Genomic DNA, 18,357 nt, shown 5'->3' with positions numbered 1-18,357 from the left:
AGTACTATTTCATAAATAATTGGTATATATTCTCCATTAATATTAGCCAAAATATCACCTTTATCCCTGATGTGAACTGTGGAGATATGTAAAGCAAAGTTAGGAAAGCTCACATTTCAAGTGAAGTTTCAACATAAAGTTTGCTTAACTTTGTTCACAGAGTCATTTTAACACATCAAATTGATTAAACTTCCATATTTTACAGTAGTCCAAGGAATATTTTCTTAAAATGGCTTAGAAATTTCACTTCTAACTGCTAGATTTTCGTTTATTATCAGTGGTTTTAGATGGGTAACAGCATTTTCTGAATTAAATATTGGTCCTTTCAAAACATGACTTCCTGTTGTACATCCACTAGTGAAACCTCAGAAGGTTTTCAGCTCAAAAGTTGATTTGGTGACGTTCCAGCTGCTGATTATCATGTAAGTAATCTGCCAGAGAATGGATGTCTGTGTATTGGAGGCAAACTGAAGAAAATAAGTTTTGACTCACTGGTTTAATGCTGTTTAAAATATTTAAAGCTAGTCTATTTAAGGTTATACAGAAGAATATACTGGATTTTTACCTTGCAGTGCCCTGTCTCTCTGTTTTTGTTCTCAAGCTGGAGAAGCAGATTAGATCATGTGTTTTTGTGTTAAAGGCTGTTGATATATAGGGCATTGTCATTACAGCAGAACAGCTTCTTTTATTAAAGAAGCTTACTGCCCCCAAGGGGAGTCTTAACATGTACTGTTATTTATGCACAGATTCCTCTGTCATTTAAAGGGGTTGTTAAATTGTATTTCAATATCAGGATGACAAAACATTCTTTCAGACTGCCTGTCTATATTTGGGCTAGCTCATAGGACAACACAGAGGAAACATCCACAGTTTTCAGGCTCACATAATGTATAATTAGCTGGTATAATTGTTAACTGTGTTGTTAGTACCTTTAAGCACCAACACTTAACCCACAGCTATTATAGAAACAAAAAAGTAAAATCTTGATTTCTTCAGAAACTCCTTTTTTTAGCAAGTTCTAAGGGGGCAGTGCAATAACCTGCCTTGGTTCTTGTCACACAGTGATGTGACGTGCTCTGACCTGAGAAATGCACAAACAGTTGTTTTTTTTTTTAATACCCATTCCAACAAAATGGTCTCAAACTAAAGCCATGGCAGTTTTTAGGTAAAATGACTTAGCATAGCAATGAATCTTCCTTCATGGTGCCAGAGTCACATTTTGTGTGTGGCTTATGACATTTTTCCCCTCTAGGTTTTGACTCCTGGTTGTATCAACGTGCTCTGTATCAATCAACTTACTGTTGCAATTGCATAATGAAATCCCTGCATAAAGAGCTTAGGAGAAATCTAAATCTGTTATTGACAGAAACAACACAGTTTGTGCCAGATGGCTGCAGGATGCATTAATTAAAGCTGAACTGTTATTCCAGCTCAGCCTTGGGCAAGTTAACCCCAATGCTATTCTAGCATGAGCCCATCCCTTCCTCTCCATGTTGTCAGTTGGCTTTCTCTGCTCATAACAAGAAGGGAGGGTTGGTTATGAGCACATTTCATCTCTCCTTTGCAAGGTCATGCTGTTGACAGGTACCATGACAAATTCTTTAGAAAATTGAAATTCTTCCTAGATCAAGAAAATTTTTCCTAACTTGTTCTGATGCGCTTTTAACTATTAACAGTGATAAGAGGAGGGAAATTAGATTTCTTGTTTCTCTGATCCTTGGTGTTTGTGGGTTTAGGAAGAGCACTGATATGGATCCAGTTTTAGCTAGGGGGGCATCTATGGTAAAGATCCAGTCTTTGACCAAAATCTTGTCTGTCAGAGCTGTCATTTGGCAGCACTGTGGCATTCAGTAGTTGTTGTCAAAAAGAGTTTTATTCATGTTACCCAAATTTTTCCAAGTCCCTTGCTTATTTGTTTTTAGACAATGATGATATAAAACATAGTGTTAGCCGCCCCAAGTAGTCTTCTGAAAATCTGATTCTGAAGAATCAAGCCTAAGAAAATGTAGATAATAAGACTGTTACCAAAATGGATGAAGCAGAAAGCTAGAACTCAGTGAACTAGTTATGGAAATTATTATGGGAGCTTTTTGGTGCCTTTGGTTCAGTGACAATCACAGAAATCAATACTTCCTAACCCTCACATTAGGGAATAAAACGATTTAACCAGAGAACAACTCTAGCAGACCCTTCTTGACCAGTAGTTTGGACTGAATAGTCTTCAAAACGAAACAATTCTGTGATTACAACCCTCAGCCTTCTGCATAAGGCTGGCACAGAAGGTAGTGCATCAGGTTTCTTGTGAAACCAAAGATTAAATAACATTTATGGAGTATGCAAGCTTTGGTCAGGGTTGCTGTATAAAGTACTTTTCATCCTTAGCTGCTGGAACAGTACCAGCAGCTCCAGAAGGGATGTAGAGATGCTACAGATAGTTATGGTTGTAAATCTTGAATTTTGAGAGAGAGAAACGAAAGAAGCATTAAGATCTATGTCAACATGCTCAAGTCAGATCTTTACCTAGGATTCAGTGTTTAGTCCTTACTGAAACAATGGGAGAAGTTCACTGGGGCAGGATGAGTAATGTCTCTGCATTTGGGTTCACTCAGACATAACAACGCCCTTACTGCTTGTGCCTCCTTCTGGTCTCTAATGTAACATCTGAGCTCTTGTGACCGAAACAAGGAAATATTTCTGAAATGTTTTCCCTCTTTCAGGTTCTATGCAGGTGATGAATAAAACAAGACGTATCATGGAACACGGAGGTGCTCATTTCATCAATGCCTTTGTGACGACGCCCATGTGCTGCCCATCGCGCTCCTCTATCCTCACGGGGAAGTACGTCCACAACCACAACACCTACACTAACAACGAGAACTGCTCCTCTCCGTCCTGGCAGGCTCAGCACGAGACACGCACCTTTGCAGTGTACCTCAACAACACAGGGTACAGGACAGGTGAGATCAAGGCTGGGTCCGTCTGAAAATTTCCTTAGACTTGCTACTACAGAGGCTAATGTGTATGATATTTTAATTCTAATTTCTTCTTGACTGCTGCAGTGTATAATGCCAGAGCTTAAGTCTTGGTGTTGGTTTGGCTTCCTTGTATTTTCACTGGAGGAAATTTCTATTTATAAACAGCCGACAAAAGCCTAAGGCTTCTGTTTTTCAGGAGGTGGGGAATAAAATACTGTGCATGCTTGAACTGAAGGCCTTGCAAACCTAGAATATGACCTACAATTACCTGAAGTGTGCAGGACAACCAAGAAAGATGCTGTGAAAAGGAATTAGTGTTTTGACTTTTTTCATAAAAGCAAAATATATTAAACAAGTTAAGAATGAGAGAGAAGGGACTGCTCCTTTTGTGCTTCGGGGCAGTGAGCTGGTATTTCTCTAGACAATCAACTGCCAGAAATTCATTTAGAAATAATCGGCAAAATGAAATGAACTCCTGAAAAAGAAATTATTCTCTTTGCATGTGTGCTTCTCAGGAGCAGGTAGCATGGAGAAAGGATTTCAGAAAACATGTAGCATATGTTTTACACCTAATTCCATTTTGCTTCCCCCTGACAGCAGATTTAGGTCCTTGCCTGTGCCAGTGGTTTTGTTACGTTTCTTGCTAATTGTAACAAGATCATTATTTTCTTTCTAACTATTCACTTGAGTTTTGTGTGTTATTACTTCAAAGTCTTGGTCTTAAATAAGTGATTTCCTTGTTTTGTTTTTCTAAAATGAAGACCTGAATTAATGTGGAAAGAAATGAACTAGGGGAAGTGCACATACCTTATTACTTGCTTGCTGTTTCCCTCTGTTTATTGTTCCTTGGCACCAATACTGATCAGCATATGAGTACCAAACCAAGGTTAATGTTTTATTCTTCACAGATTATTTGATTTGTGTTTACTGAGCTTTGTCTGTTGTAATACTTTTTATATTCAGTGGCTGTATTTCAAAATCCTGCAATTTTTACTAACTTGCATAGCTATTGCAAGTGTCCTGGTGTTCATATGTCTTACATTTTTAAAATTAACTTAATGTTTAAATTTAGGCCCAAGATCTTAGTGAACCTATGTTACATTTTCAGTCTGTCTCTCTTAATTTGGAAACTAAATTTCCTGGAACACATAGAAATAGGATTTTTGATTGTAAGGTGAAAATGAGATCCTCATTCAAGTAGTTAAATGTGACACATTATTACACAAATTTAAATGGAAACTACCATAATTGGAAGCTGGCATTCATTTCTGTTCTCCAGTTAAAGTCTGGAGTTATCCACTATCAAGGATGTCAGCAGTTATAAGGTATTTTTACCTTTTTTTTCTTCCCCCCTGCTTATCCCCCCCCAAAGATGAATTAGCTTTACCTGCTTCAGAAACAGCAGGAGATTGTACTTGAGAACCTTGTCTGCTCAGTTTCTCAAGTTTCAAAAGAAACCTGCTAAGAAGAATATTTTGAAGATTATGAATAAAGTTTCTCTGAAATGGAGAGTCCTTCTGGAACATGACTACAGTGGACAGAGGAAGATGTGGAATTCATTTGTTGGTTTTTATTTTTTTATTTTTGCAGTCTTTTGGTAGTACTGGTTTGCCCTGCAGATGTACAGTTTGGCTTCTTAATTCTTTGGTTTTGGTGTGGTTGGTTGGTTTGGACAGGTTTTTTGTTTGTTTATTTTTGGAGTTTTTTAAGGTGTAGAAAAAGAGGCAATGAGGAGTAAAGCTTTTTTAAGGCTTGCTTTAGTTCACAACCTTGGAGTGAGAAACCTTTTTAATCAATTCATAACCCAGGCCATCTGCCTTTGGTTTTTTCTCTCCTCTTTTCTCTTTTGTGTAGTCTTGAAGGCAGAAATTGTACTCTTCTACTCCACTTCATGGCTTCCATCTGTTTTACTTTGCTGTTGGTTTCACATCTCCTTTGCCACTTCTCTATCCATTGTGGTTTCCCTGTGTTTTTTTCTGTTGCAAAAGATGATTTTTCTGGGGATCAGTCTTTCTGCCCTGCACTGTGTTCTGTGGGGTAGTGGCGTTTGTGGCTGGGATCTGTAGAGACTTGTGCTGCTGCTCGCACCTTTGGGGATGTGCTAAATCACAGGCAGGAGGGAGCAGTGTGGTGCAAGTTTTTCTTGCACAAATTGCAAGTGAAAAACAGGAGATGGAAAAGGTGAGTCTTTCCCCCTAATTGTTTCTTTGGTTTCCACTTTGCTTGTCAGTTTTGCATTTTTGAACTTTGGCACTTTGAAAAGCTTGACCAACTTTGTCAGGCACTGTACTTGAAAAATAGAGAGGCTGAGCTCAAGGGAAGTTCAGTCTTCAGCTGTAACCAGGGTTTGGCTGTCGTGCACAGGCTTGCTGTCACTTTGTCGATCAATTAAATATCTTGGGAATACAGAGGGTGGATTTTCTTTCTACAGGGGCAGCCATTGAGACAATAGGCATTACAAGGACGTTGTGTTCTGCTTTAATGGCTCTCACAACTTAAAAACTGCCAGCGTCCTGAATAGCAACACGTGTTCCTGTATGTATGACACCTTCCCACGACTGAAGCTCCCCATCTCAGTTTATTCTCCTATAGCATGATGTGGGAAATTGGGCAAGAAGGACAATTCAATTCATCAGCTGAATTGGTTTACTTAAATAATTTCTAAAAAGTCACTGTAAGCTGCATCTGAATCATGACTATCTTAAAACAGTGGATGCTGGTGCTACAGCCTGGAGCAGGACATGATTAGAATGGAAAAGAAACAAAGAGATCCTGTGACAAACATTTCTGAAAGGCAGTTCTCTGCCAAGTATTCCTGTGTAATCGTTTATAAGGATGTGTTTTCTATGAACACGTGCATCTTTCTTTACAACTGAACAATGTATTGTTACATACTTCAGTCCTGCAGCAACAAATACCAAGATACTGTATTGGAATGCAGATTAAAAGTTTGTTTTGACCTTACTTAATGAGGAAAGCTTCTCTTTTCTGTTTGTCCAGCTGGCTAAATGATGAGGTCTTAAATTGATGACTGATTGTGGAATATTTTGTCAGCCTTCTCTGCAGTCAAGAAATGAAAAGACATGTTTATCTTAAGTTCAGAAGAATTCATAAAATGCCATTTTGCACCAATCGTGTATTTTGAACCTGGAGAAAAGTGGTTGTGGGAGGTCCATCTCTGCCATTATAAAATACTTACTTGGAATAATACTGGTATTTTAGTAAAGATTGAGCATTAAGCTGGGTAAACTTTTGCTTAGAGTGAAAAAGCATTTAAAAAGTTATTTAAAATGTCTGACAGTCAACTGTTGGGGAGGATTTTGGCATTTATGTGTGAAGGAGGAACAAATCTTGAGTGCAGAAAGAGGAGGATGAATCTAGATGTTAAGATTCTTCTGTGGCCATGGTGTATAAAAGGGAGGAGTGATGCCCATGGCTTTGGTCCCAATTCCATTGAGACTTTGCTTATCTGAGAGGGACAAGCAACTGAAAAAGAAAGAATAATGGTATTCCTGGTCCAGTTTCTTCTGTATGTAAGTTATAAATCAAAATATCTGTATTATGGAGATATAAATAAAAAGAACCAGAGGCAAGATTAAGACTCAGAACTTATCTCATATTTGTTTTAGTGGAGAGAACAAAGATTTTGTAAGGAAAACCAGAAAGGAATGAATCTGTTTATGGTGTTTCTGTTATCCCTTCTTACTGTGCTTCTGCTTTTTCTACCCCTAGCTTTCTTTGGAAAGTACCTTAATGAATACAATGGCTCCTATGTGCCTCCTGGTTGGAAAGAATGGGTTGGATTACTTAAAAATTCTCGATTTTACAACTACACACTCTGTAGAAATGGAGTGAAGGAGAAGCATGGCTATGACTACTCCAGGGTAGGTGCTGTTGATTTATTTCTATGAACATTTGGAGGTGACCACAAGAAAGCTGTGCTTTATGGTTTCAGTCTCTTGCTGTACTGGAAAGCTGCTGCATGTAAGGTTATCTACAACCAGTAACAGGGCCACTGGGGCATTGTTTCCTTCCATTCTGGGAGGGTTTTGTTACTGAAAACATTGTTACTAACAGTCTAAACAAATACAGTGTTCTGAGACTGTATTACATATTACAAGCTGAAAATGTGAAAGTAAATGCTTCAGTGCTTCATGTTAACTATTGCTGTGCTTTGTGCAGTAATTATTGTGGCAGTGGAGTTACACAAGAATTACTGAGATAAGAATCCATTTTCCTGCAGCTAGACCCACCCTTTGAGTTTAAGGAACATCTTTCACAGCCATTGTATTATGGAATATTCATAGAAACTTGGTACAATTTATGATAATTCAGAATGAGTGGAGAATTTTACTGTTACATTTGTATTTCTGTTCATACAGATGCATATGTTTTTAATGTCCTTTCAAGGATCTTATATCCTGACCAAACTTGAAATATGCTTCATAGTCATTGTCAAAGGGCAGTTTTATACAGCTCAGTACCTGCTTGCACTCAGGAATATGTTTGTTTCAGCTAAAAGTGTTCCTTTCCAAAGGAACCAGCTTTACTGAAGTCCTAAGGTAGGCACAAGTGACTCTGAACTAATGGTAATTGAGGGTAATTAAATCTGTCCATGAACTGCTCTGGTTTTAGTGTATAGCTAAGGAAGCTGACTCAGTCTGCAGAGATTTGTAATGTATATTTGTTTAACATGTTTTGGTCACTTTCTCTTATTGATTGCAAATCCTGCCCTTCCTATTTGTATTTCATTAGCATAGTGTTCACAGCCAGTTTCTCTTTTGAAAGGTTTGATGTCTGGGATTTCCTGTCTGGGATTTCCTCTTTCCTTTGCCCTATTTACCTTTTATAATTGAATGTGCTGAGAGATCCAACTTCACAGTCTTCTAGAGGTTACCTTTTCCATCACCAGCTGCTAAGGGGAAAACTAGCATCAGGAATTATTTGTCTTCTGGTTTTTTTCTGCTCTATGAAGAATGACAGAGCTCATCTTTACAGCTGTGTACTCAAAGGTTATGATGGCAATGTATCTTGAGTGGAGCAGTGTCAGTCAAGTGATTTCACAGGCACTGCTCTCCATCTCCATTGTACTAAAGAGCCAACAGGGACCTTTATGTTCCAGTACTTTCTGCTCTGTTTTGTATATGCAAGACTTGAAAATGTTTAAGTTTTTACTTGTTTTGGTTTTTCTTACAGAGTTTGGTAATAAATTAAAAATAAGGATGATGAAAGTACCAATTTTTTGTAGTCTTCATGTTCATGCGTAATAAGCAGCTACAGTAAAAAACAGATCTATTTAACATGGTTAATGTTAATTATGTGCCAGTGGAAAGCTAGAAAAAATCCCCATTGATTATTCTGTCCTCTAAAGTTACTACTAAACTCCTCTGAAAATGAAACTATTTCAGATTTTCTTACAGGATATATTCGACTTTGATTTTTCTTTTTCAGTTTCATAAGAATGGTAATGATACTTCTCAGAAAGTCCAGTTCTTCTACAGGAAATTTTCTTAATTCTCCACAATATGTGTGATAGAGCTCTATCTCTATCAGATTGTCACTGTAATATTGAATGAAGTCTTTGGTTCAGTTAGCCCACCATTTCCTCATGCTAGTGATTTCTAGTCCAGAAGAAGGTTAAAAAAAAAAAAGAACATCAAGCCATTTGGATTCTCAAGGTATTTTTATGATGTAAGGTTGGACAATACACTTTGAAGATACTGACACTGATTTTATTTTATTTTTTTTTAATTTGTAACCTGGTCGTATTTAGTACTGTGTTTTTGCATAATGCAGTTACCCACTTAGGAGAAAAGGGTACTGTTTGATCTCCTTTAGTGCCATTGAGAAAAAGCTAGAACCTGTTGATTTTTTTGTATTTCTAGGCAGTGAAGAAGGAATTATTTGGTTCTAGTTTTTTGAGTTTTTAACATCTGTAACTTACATCCTCCTTGTACCATTCTAAGTGAAGTAGCTTCTTTTTTCCTATCTCTTATGATACCTCAGACCTCTCCTTCCTATTGCCCCTTGAGTTTAAAATTCCTTTTCAAGTGTCTCACTATACTTTTGCTTCTACTTGCAGGATTATCTGACTGATCTGATTACCAATGACAGTATTACCTTCTTTAGAATATCAAAGAAGATGTATCCTCACAGGCCTGTGCTGATGGTTATAAGCCATGCTGCTCCTCATGGTCCTGAAGATTCAGCCCCTCAGTACTCACAGCTCTTTCCTAATGCCTCAGAACACATGTAAGGAAAAAAACAAAACCTTTGATTTTCAGGTTCTCCAATATGGATGTTCTGGGTACCTCAGGGGTAACAATGTTTTCTTTATAGTACTCTTGGCATAACTTTGTCACAAATATATAAGAAGAGTTTCCAGATTTTTTTTTTTGTAGTACAGGTGTCTTGAGAATGGCTGCTGCATCCAGAACTCAGAATTGTAACTCATTGGGATAAATGGGACAATTAATGTTAAATTCATTGGACATTGTTACAGTCTATTTGAGAAGTAAAGCACTTTTTATTCTGAGCAGGGTGATCAAAATCTGGTTCTTGGGTTATAATCTCTTCAGGGGAAGAAACTCTGTGTCCTGTCCTTCTAACCTGTAGTATGCCTTTTCCTGTGGCAGGGCTGGTGAAGTCTGTCATTGGATTCTGTGGAAAATGAAAGCCAAGGGAAAGCAGGATGGTAGTGCACATACTGCATCATGTGGCATTGCTAGTAATAGCTAAAAGCAGTGGTATGGATTTCAGTCAGGGTGCTGCTTTAATTCTGAGCTCTTTTGTGGCAAAGTTATGCTGCTGTCCTGTTGATTGTGTACCAGGCTGTGGCTGGTGTGACCATTGTGCCCAATACTGCAGAGTGTCTCCATCTCATTCTGTAGAGCTCCTGTCCATGTGCACCTACAGTCTTGGCTTGTTTGAAAATGATTCACACAGCAAATCCCTCAGCTACACGGTTTGCCTTTATTGCTGCCTGTATTTTGAGCTGTAGAGAATGTGGCAGCTGGGCAGTTTAACAGTGATCAGAAATGTTGCCTCAATAGAGGCTGCATTTTACCAGCTGTATTTTTCAAGGTCAATCTGTCTGGGGCTTCCCTTCTGGGTATGTTTGAAGAAGTTGTCTCAGCTAGCTTCTAGGAATTAATTAGTTTTTATATTTTTCCCATAAGACAGACAAATCTGTGAAGGATTAAAGAGTTACATTTGTAGTAACCAAAGAAAATTGTGGGCTTTGGTTGGATTAAATAGTGGGAAGTTTCAAATCAGCCAGGAAGTCACAAAGGAAGCGGAAAAGGTGTTTGTGAAGCATTTTTGATTCATTCTGGGCATCACACAGCAACAGTTTCCATAACTGTCAGCATTTTCAAAGAGGCAATGTCATTATTTCAACCACAATAACATTCTGAAATTCAAGAGATGATTAACAATACAGAGAGAACAGGCACCAGCCCTTTCCTCCTTGTATGAAGCAGCCTCCCCTTGCCACCTATGCACATTTTTCAAATAGCATCTAACAGAAGCATAAAACATTTCACTGTCAGATGATTAGTTTGATATTTATATTAAATGCCATAAGACTGTCATATTCAAAGATACATTAGGTATGCAGTATTTTGATGAGAAGTTTCAACTTACATTATTTTTTTAGCTTAATAACTTAGCTTGCTGCTCTGCTGCCTATACAAGACCAAAAGTAGAAATTTCCCAAATAGGAATTTATCAGGAAATTCTGTGTAAATATGTATCTATTTGTATATATTTAATGTTTTTTCCTGTGTTACTGTGTCACTCTCTTGGATTGTGCATTTGCATAGACTGAGTTTATTGGTTTGAATGAAAAAAGGAAGCCTAACCAAATTACATAGGAAAAGTAATTTTTAATGTTTTAAACTCTGTGTGTGATGTGTTTGAGCCATGATGTGAAGGAATTGTAAAATATGGTCTTCAACCTGAAGTAGCAAGGAATAAATATAGTACATAAGAATAGTATTTCTTGCAAATGTAAGCTATAATAATAGCTTTTAGTGAGTTGGTGATGCAGAGAGTTGACAGCATGGTGGTAAAATAAATCTTTTATTCATGTTCAGCTAAACTAAAGTAATATGATTATGCATAGAAAAGTGATTGCTGGAAGTTCCAACCATGTGAAACTATGGACAGTATTTTTCCTCCCAGGACCATGAGAGCTTGGAGGGACAGTGAGTTTCCAGGGGGACATTGAACCAGGTTCTTGGGATTTTGCAGGGACTTCAAGCAAGGAAGTTGATGGCTGGAATGGGTCTTCAAAATACAGCCCTATTTCCTCATCCCACTTTTCTTCACAGGTCTTTAAAATCCAGCTGTGTGTCCACTTCTGCTGCTGACAGGCAATTGGATATCAGTAGGCTGAGTGTCTGTGCTCCTCTGGTGCATAAGTGGGAAAATATTCAAGTAACTAGTTGTGCTGAACTCCAAAAACCTGTTAAAGAACATAGAACCTTTACAGCAATTTCTATAGTTGTTTTTCAACAGCTTGCAGCAGATGTAGTATTTGGTGCTAATGTGTGCAGAGTGAAAACAAAGCAATTGCAGGAGTAGGAGCTCTGTAATATGTGTGTGTCATCGTGCCCATACTTGTGGAGTTAAGACTTCTGAGGATAAGTCTCTTGGCCTTGAAATGTATACTTGTTAATCTGAAATCACTGGAAAGATAAGGTGTGTTTAATATCTTCATAGGTTTTATTCCCTCACCAGTGGTTTTCATTTTCCCATGTTTCAGAACGTGTAAGTAGAAGACATTTCAAAAGTCATCTCAGTATTTTCTCGTGCACCTCCATAGTACTTCCTATAGTGTTGATCAAACAGAAATGAATATTCATTACTGGAACTTTGTTCTACTTGACTGAAACATTCTCTCTATTCCATAGTACTCCAAGTTATAATTATGCTCCAAACCCAGACAAGCACTGGATAATGAGATATACTGGTCCCATGAAACCCATACACATGGAGTTCACCAACATGCTCCAGAGAAAGCGCCTGCAAACACTCATGTCTGTGGATGACTCTATGGAGATGGTAAGATTAACAAGCATTGGTGGTTTGGTTTTTTGGCTAAACAGGTGCTGGTTTCTTGTGTTAAGCTTCACATTGTCCTTCATATGAAGATAAGGGAGAAAGGAGGAGGAGGAGAATGGCGTCAGTTTTTTAATAGTGTGTAATTCTCTCACCTCTGATCATCTTGTCTCTTCATTCAATGTGTACCTGTCCTAAAGACAGGTACCCTGAGTTGGGTGGTGTGAACAAGCTGATTTGTTGCCACAGAACCACTGCTGATAAAGGGGAAGAGAAAGGAATTGCCTGAAAAACTACACATCATAAATCCTAAAAATGAATCCTCTGATAAAGAAAAAGTCATCCTACAACCTGTTGGAAATAGCTGCCTAAATGTGTGTCTATTTTGGTCCTGTAACACTGAGCTTCTGAGAGAAGAAAACAACAGCAGCAAAAAGTGATGATACAGGAGTCCTAACTGGAATGACCCCAGGACAAACCCATCCCAGGAGGTTAAATGCAGGAAGTAAATAAATACCTCGACTGGTACTTTTAAAATTGTCATCATGTAACAATGAGATTTCTTAATGCAAACCACGTGTCTTCAACAAAATGCCTGGATTCACTAAAAGCTGTACTGAGAAAGAATGGTTTTGCAGATTTAAAAGTGTTGCAATTTTTCTGCTTATCTCTTGGCATTCTCATTCAAAAGAAGTAGAACATAAAACTAGAGGAGTCCTCTAAGGCAAAAATGAGATTATCTAGGTGGCATTGCATAAGCTTGTTACAAATATCATTACTGATTTAGGCAGGTATGATCTCTGCTTCATGTTAATGAAGCTGTTTAGATGGATCAGATAACAGCATTAGGGGAAATTGGTGATTTTACTACACAGTTTGGATTTTCTCTTAAGTAAAAGGGTTTCACTCTGGGTGGATTCACTACAGGCAGAATCAGTTAGGTTGTTTTTTTGTTCTAATTACCAAGTTATCCCAATCTTTTTCTACTGAATTGTATATGTTAATAGTTTTTTCAAATTAAAAAGAAAAACAACAAAAAATCTCATACACTCAAAAAAAGCAAAACAAACAAGAAAAGAGGAACCCCCCCCCCAAAAAAAACCAAACAAAAAACCCCCAAAGACAAAACAAAAACTGAAAAAAGCCAAACCAGCAAACAAAACAACCCGAAAAAGAATCAAAAAGTAACTCCCAAATCAACACAACAGTTTTTCTCCTGTGCTGATATTTTGCACTTGTGTGAGGCACCACTTTGCTGGTATCCCACCACCTTCTCACCTTTCTCAAGTGAAAATGTCACATAAAAATTGATCTTTGATGCTCAAGTTGGTACATTTCATGTAGTTTCTTGTGTAAATCTGTAGAAACATTCACATTTAGATCTCGTAATTCTCCATAGTGAGAAAGCATGACTGAGCAATTTCTATCTGGAAGATATTTTGCATAATGGGGAATCATTTGTCTGAAGGCAAGGTTGTTGAGTGCTGCCTGAATATGTGTGAGATCCAAAGGGCTGTGATTTTCTTAAAACTGCTTGCTGCAAGAAAAAGATAAAAGTGGAGAGAAAATTTCGAAGTTGCACCTTGAAACTTTGATCAGTTACTGTATATATTTAGAGCTGTCTTGACAGCTCTCATGCAAAATACTGAACCCAAACATTTTTGGAATGGCATGCTAATGTGTTTTACCTTAAAGCAGAATTTTGTCTTGTAATAGTTAGTAAAATTAAGATATGATGGTGTATTATTCAGAGTGGTTCATTGTGATAACCCAGTGCCATCCTTGGCTGTTGTTATTTGTGTGTTGTGCATAGGCAGAAAGTGATATCCAGCATTCTACGTGAAGAGCTACTCAGTGCAATAAATTTCATATTTTGTTTTGCTTTTTTTTTTTTTTTTCAGATTTACAATATGTTGGCTGAAACAGGAGAACTGGAAAATACATATCTAATATACACAGCAGACCATGGTTATCATATTGGGCAGTTTGGGCTGGTAAAAGGGAAGTCCATGCCATATGAGTTTGATATCAGAGTTCCTTTCTATGTCCGAGGACCAAATGTGGAAGCTGGGTCCTTGTAAGTTCTTTGTTTTTTGTGTGTGTGTTGTCACCTGAAAACTTTGTTTCCCATCTCTGCTTGTATTGACCTGGCAGCCAAATGGAGGCACAAAGTTCTGCCCATCCTGCTTCTCTCTGGCACAAAAATGTCTCTTGAGAGAGCAGAACTGGTAGCACAGGATGGTATCACAAACTCAAGGCCATTGCCTTTTTGCTTGCTTGGGTGTGCAGCACAAAGCACTGCACTCCTGTGGATATAGCTGAAAAATCACTTTGAATTTTGTCCAATGTGGGAAACACTTGCATTCCTTTGAGGAGTGCAAATTATACACTTAACTGTCACTTTAAATTTTAAAAATATACTGTATAATGTAGGTAATTATTGTTGAACATTGGAGTTGCTTGTTTCAGTTCATGTATTATCATTCACAAAATATTCTTTTTGGTTCATTCTTTGAGACTGCATGGTTGGAGCTGTTTGTTGGATGCACACAAGTGTGCAGAGGTAGAACTGTTAATTAAAATGGTAGCTTTGATCAACTAAAAAATAAGTAAATACACTTTCTAAGCAATTATTTCAGATAGCAAATATTTTTACTTAGGTAATGATTTTGGACAGAGTGCCATAAATTGCTCTCTAGTATTTATATCAGTGTGCATGTTTTAGCATGATTAACACACACAATCTTCCACACTCGATTTTTTTCTTTTCCACAGAGGAATGGACCTGGTGTGTGATATGATAGCAAATAGTTATTAAAAACATCTCATTCCATATGCTTGTTAAATTCACTGATTCACATTATCTGAAGGCCAAAAAAATGTTAAATTCTGTAGATTTTGCACTGTGTTTCTGATTTATTTTCAGCAACTGTGCATGTGAGAAAAAACAATATTCTCTAAAGAGCAGGGAGGGATTCCTCATATGGAAACATATTACCTCAGCACCGAAAGAGTTTTGTCTGCAGCAACCCAGAATTTCAAATGAGCTGGAATAGCCTTCTAAAAACCTGCTCTCTTTCCCTTGGACTGCAGTTTTTGGCCTTCTTGGAGAGTCAGTGCCAACATGGCCCAAGTGACTGAGCTTCTGCAACATGTGAGGCTGGAGACCAGCCACGCTGTGTCTGCTGTACTTCCAGGGTCTTTACACCCAGATATCCATAAAAACTCTGAAACCTTCCCACTGAATTTTAGTTTTCAAAGGCTTCTGAAGATGAAAACATGTTTCTGTTAGAATTGAAATAGCCTGACAGATCCTTAGCAGGACAGAGCCTGTCACACTAAGAGCAAATAGGAAGAACAGGATAAAACACTTTGGAGGGGGAATACATCACATAATAAATTGATCTTCCCTCTCAGTCTCGTTTTCTTTAAATGGTAGAACTTCAGTCATCCATGTTTTGTGTGAACCTTATGTTTTTCTTGCAGAATAATTGTCATGACTCCCTGTTGATACCAGAGAAATTTTAATAGCAATCGCTGTAGTCATTACTAACCTCTCATTTCTGTTACCAAATATGCTACATCATAATTATTAGTAATTAAGATCAAATCAGGTGCATCAATTTAATTCATGACCTATGCTCTTGTCAATGCCTGTTTGCTTACTTTCTCAAAGATGTAGTAACACAGTGATTCTATATGCTGAATGCTGTAGAACACTGTGTAGCAGTATGCTCATTTTTTTCCCCCCCCATTTTTAAGTTGAGGGCCTTTCTTAATTTTTAATCCTTGTTTTTCAAAGAAGTAAGGAAAAACAATAGCACACAGCTGATGAACAGCATTCATACATGTAATATTGTGAGTAACTGCACACTCAAAAATACATGGCTGAAGTGTTCAGGCTGTGACAGGACAAGGCTGGAGATCCAGCCAGGCTGGGGGAGAGGCTGCAGAGCAGCTCTGCACAGGGACCTGGGAGTCCTGGGTGACAGAACGTGGAATATGAGCCAGCAGTGCCCTGGCAGGTGTGTCCTGAGGAGCCTCAGGCCCAGCATTGCTGGCCAGGTAAGGGAGGGGATTGTCCTGCTCTGCTTGGGGCAGCCTCACCTTCAGTGCTGGGGACAGTTTGGTGCACACATTACTGGAAGGATACAAAGATATTTAGGGAGCATCCAAAGGAGGCTACAAAGATGCTGAAGGGTCTGGAGCCTTGTGAGGTGCAGCTGAGGTCACTTGGCTTTTTCAGCCTGGAGAAGAAGAAGAGACTGAGAGGAAACAAAACAGTGAGCAGCCACACCTTCTGTCTGGTGACCAGTGACAGGACCAAGGCAATAGCATGAAGTTCTGACAGGGGAGGTTTGGGTTGGATTTTAGGAAAATGCTCCCACAGAGGATGGTCAGGCTGCCAGGGGAAACAGTCACAGAGCCAGAGCTCAAGAAGTGTTTTGGTCAATGCCTCCAGGCACGTTTTGGGATTCTTGTGCACGGCCCTGATTTGGACTCGGAGATCCTTGTAGGTGCTTTCCAACTCAGGATACTCTATGGTTCTTGAACATAAATGGAAAACATTTCTGCAAAAGCAGACCTATAGTAAAACCAAGTCACATAATTCAAAATTTTGGGCATTCATTTAGCTACTGAATTCTGGGCTAGATGGATATGAGTTCATATAGCAGAGCTAGATGTTCATATTTAGCTGTGACAGTTCAGGGGATTTGGGGATAGAAGCTGTCTGTCTGCTGGGGAGTTGATGCTAGTACTTCATCCAAATTTGAAGTTAGTTTGAACTCAGTTAACTGTGGTGGCTGAGGAACATTTGCCATACTGTGCAAAGTACCAGAGGATGGCTATTTGTAAGTTTTTGCAGAATGTGCAAACTTGTGCCCTTCAAAAGATTGTTTTAATTGGAGCAGTTATTTTCTCTTTTTTTTTTTTCTTCAGAACTGTTCCCCTGTGCTGCTTTTTCCTTCATGCCTGTTTCTGTCTCACACTGTAAATTAACAGGCACTTTTAGTTGTTACTTATTCCTAGCAATATATTTCTCATGTTTTATTCAGAACATGCCTACTGTAAAAGGAACTGAGGTACCCATTTCTATACCAGATTTTGAAACAGGTCAACCACGTGCTCCCTGCCAAATCTACTTTTTAAGAAAGACATCAGCATATTTGGCAGACATTTGGATTCTATAAGACACCCAAACACTTTTTCCAACAGATTTTAAACAGTCTTTTGCAAAAATTAACTAACTTTACCTTATGAACTACTTTGCTTTCTTAAAAATGCTCTGCACTAAAGTTTTAAATATTTTTATTAGTCCCCTTGAAGTTATGCAACTTATCTCTATATTATATGTTAATGCCCTTCCTGGAAAAGAATCAGGCTGTGTCCTCTTTTATTTTATTTTATTTTATTATTTACATAATAAACCTTTCCAGGTCTTTGTACTCTGGAAGTTGGAGTTGCTTGGTATTATTGTACAGACTTTAAACTGTTTTATCCTGTGTTTTTTCAGGAATCCTCATATTGTGTTGAATATTGATCTTGCACCCACAATTCTAGATATTGCTGGATTGGATATTCCATCTGATATGGATGGTAAATCCATTCTAAAGCTGCTGGATTCTGAGAGACCAGTAAATAGGTAAGAAATGGAAACATGCATGTGTTTGTACAAGAGATTGAACAGGTGTTCAGCAGCATGCAGAAAATTTAAAGGAAAATAGAATGAAATCAATAAAATTTTACTTATAATAAAATTATAAATTATATAATAAAATCAGTCCATTCCCAGTGGATGATAGTACATCATCCACTGGAAAGTCTGAAGACTATTTGGCATATACCCCTCACTTCAGTTTTTTATTTTCATTTTGGCACATTGATATTCTAGATGTGTGGCATACATGGCATCTGTGTGTACTAAATGTAGTCTATGTAAGTTATAGATTTAAATATCTTTGTGGTATCACTTGTAGCAAAGCATTTAATATTGAATAAATAGTAAAATAATTGAAGGCATTGGTTGTGTATCAGACTATAATATGAAGACAGGCTAGCTCTAAAATCTGCAGTTTTTATTTAAAACTTTCCATAAGTACTTTCATTGGAAAAAGACTGAGGAAGAGAATTAGACTTGCTAGAGAATGCTTACAAGAGAAAATCAGCAGAAAAAGGGAAGGAGAATTATTTGCTTTACAAGTAGCTGGGTGGAGGGAAAGGGGGAATGGAGTAGCTACTTTAGAATAGAATACTTTTTGGGTAGATGCAGGGTAAGAGCCCAAATATGAGTCAGGAAATCCTGATTTAATTTGTGATC

The 18,357-nt window shown here is 37.9% G+C and overlaps 1 protein-coding gene across 4 annotated transcripts in view; it reads left to right on the top strand.

The window, feature by feature from the left end:
* SULF2 (sulfatase 2) overlaps positions 1 to 18,357 on the top strand; it is an 86,440-nt gene that overhangs the window by 41,421 nt on the left and 26,662 nt on the right. For all 4 annotated transcript variants that reach the window (XM_088175131.1, XM_088175129.1, XM_088175130.1 and 1 more), the window contains 6 exons: positions 2,718 to 2,957; positions 6,708 to 6,859; positions 9,058 to 9,227; positions 11,891 to 12,041; positions 13,940 to 14,115; positions 17,554 to 17,682. In XM_088175131.1, coding sequence (XP_088031257.1) covers positions 2,718 to 2,957; positions 6,708 to 6,859; positions 9,058 to 9,227; positions 11,891 to 12,041; positions 13,940 to 14,115; positions 17,554 to 17,682 — 1,018 coding nt within the window. The remainder of the gene's footprint in view (positions 1 to 2,717; positions 2,958 to 6,707; positions 6,860 to 9,057; positions 9,228 to 11,890; positions 12,042 to 13,939; positions 14,116 to 17,553; positions 17,683 to 18,357) is intronic.

Source organism: Sturnus vulgaris, chromosome 17 (genome assembly GCF_052056855.1).
Source record: "Sturnus vulgaris isolate bStuVul1 chromosome 17, bStuVul1.hap1, whole genome shotgun sequence".
Classification (NCBI taxonomy): Eukaryota; Metazoa; Chordata; class Aves; order Passeriformes; family Sturnidae; genus Sturnus; species Sturnus vulgaris.
This window is presented reverse-complemented; position numbering and strand designations above follow the sequence as displayed.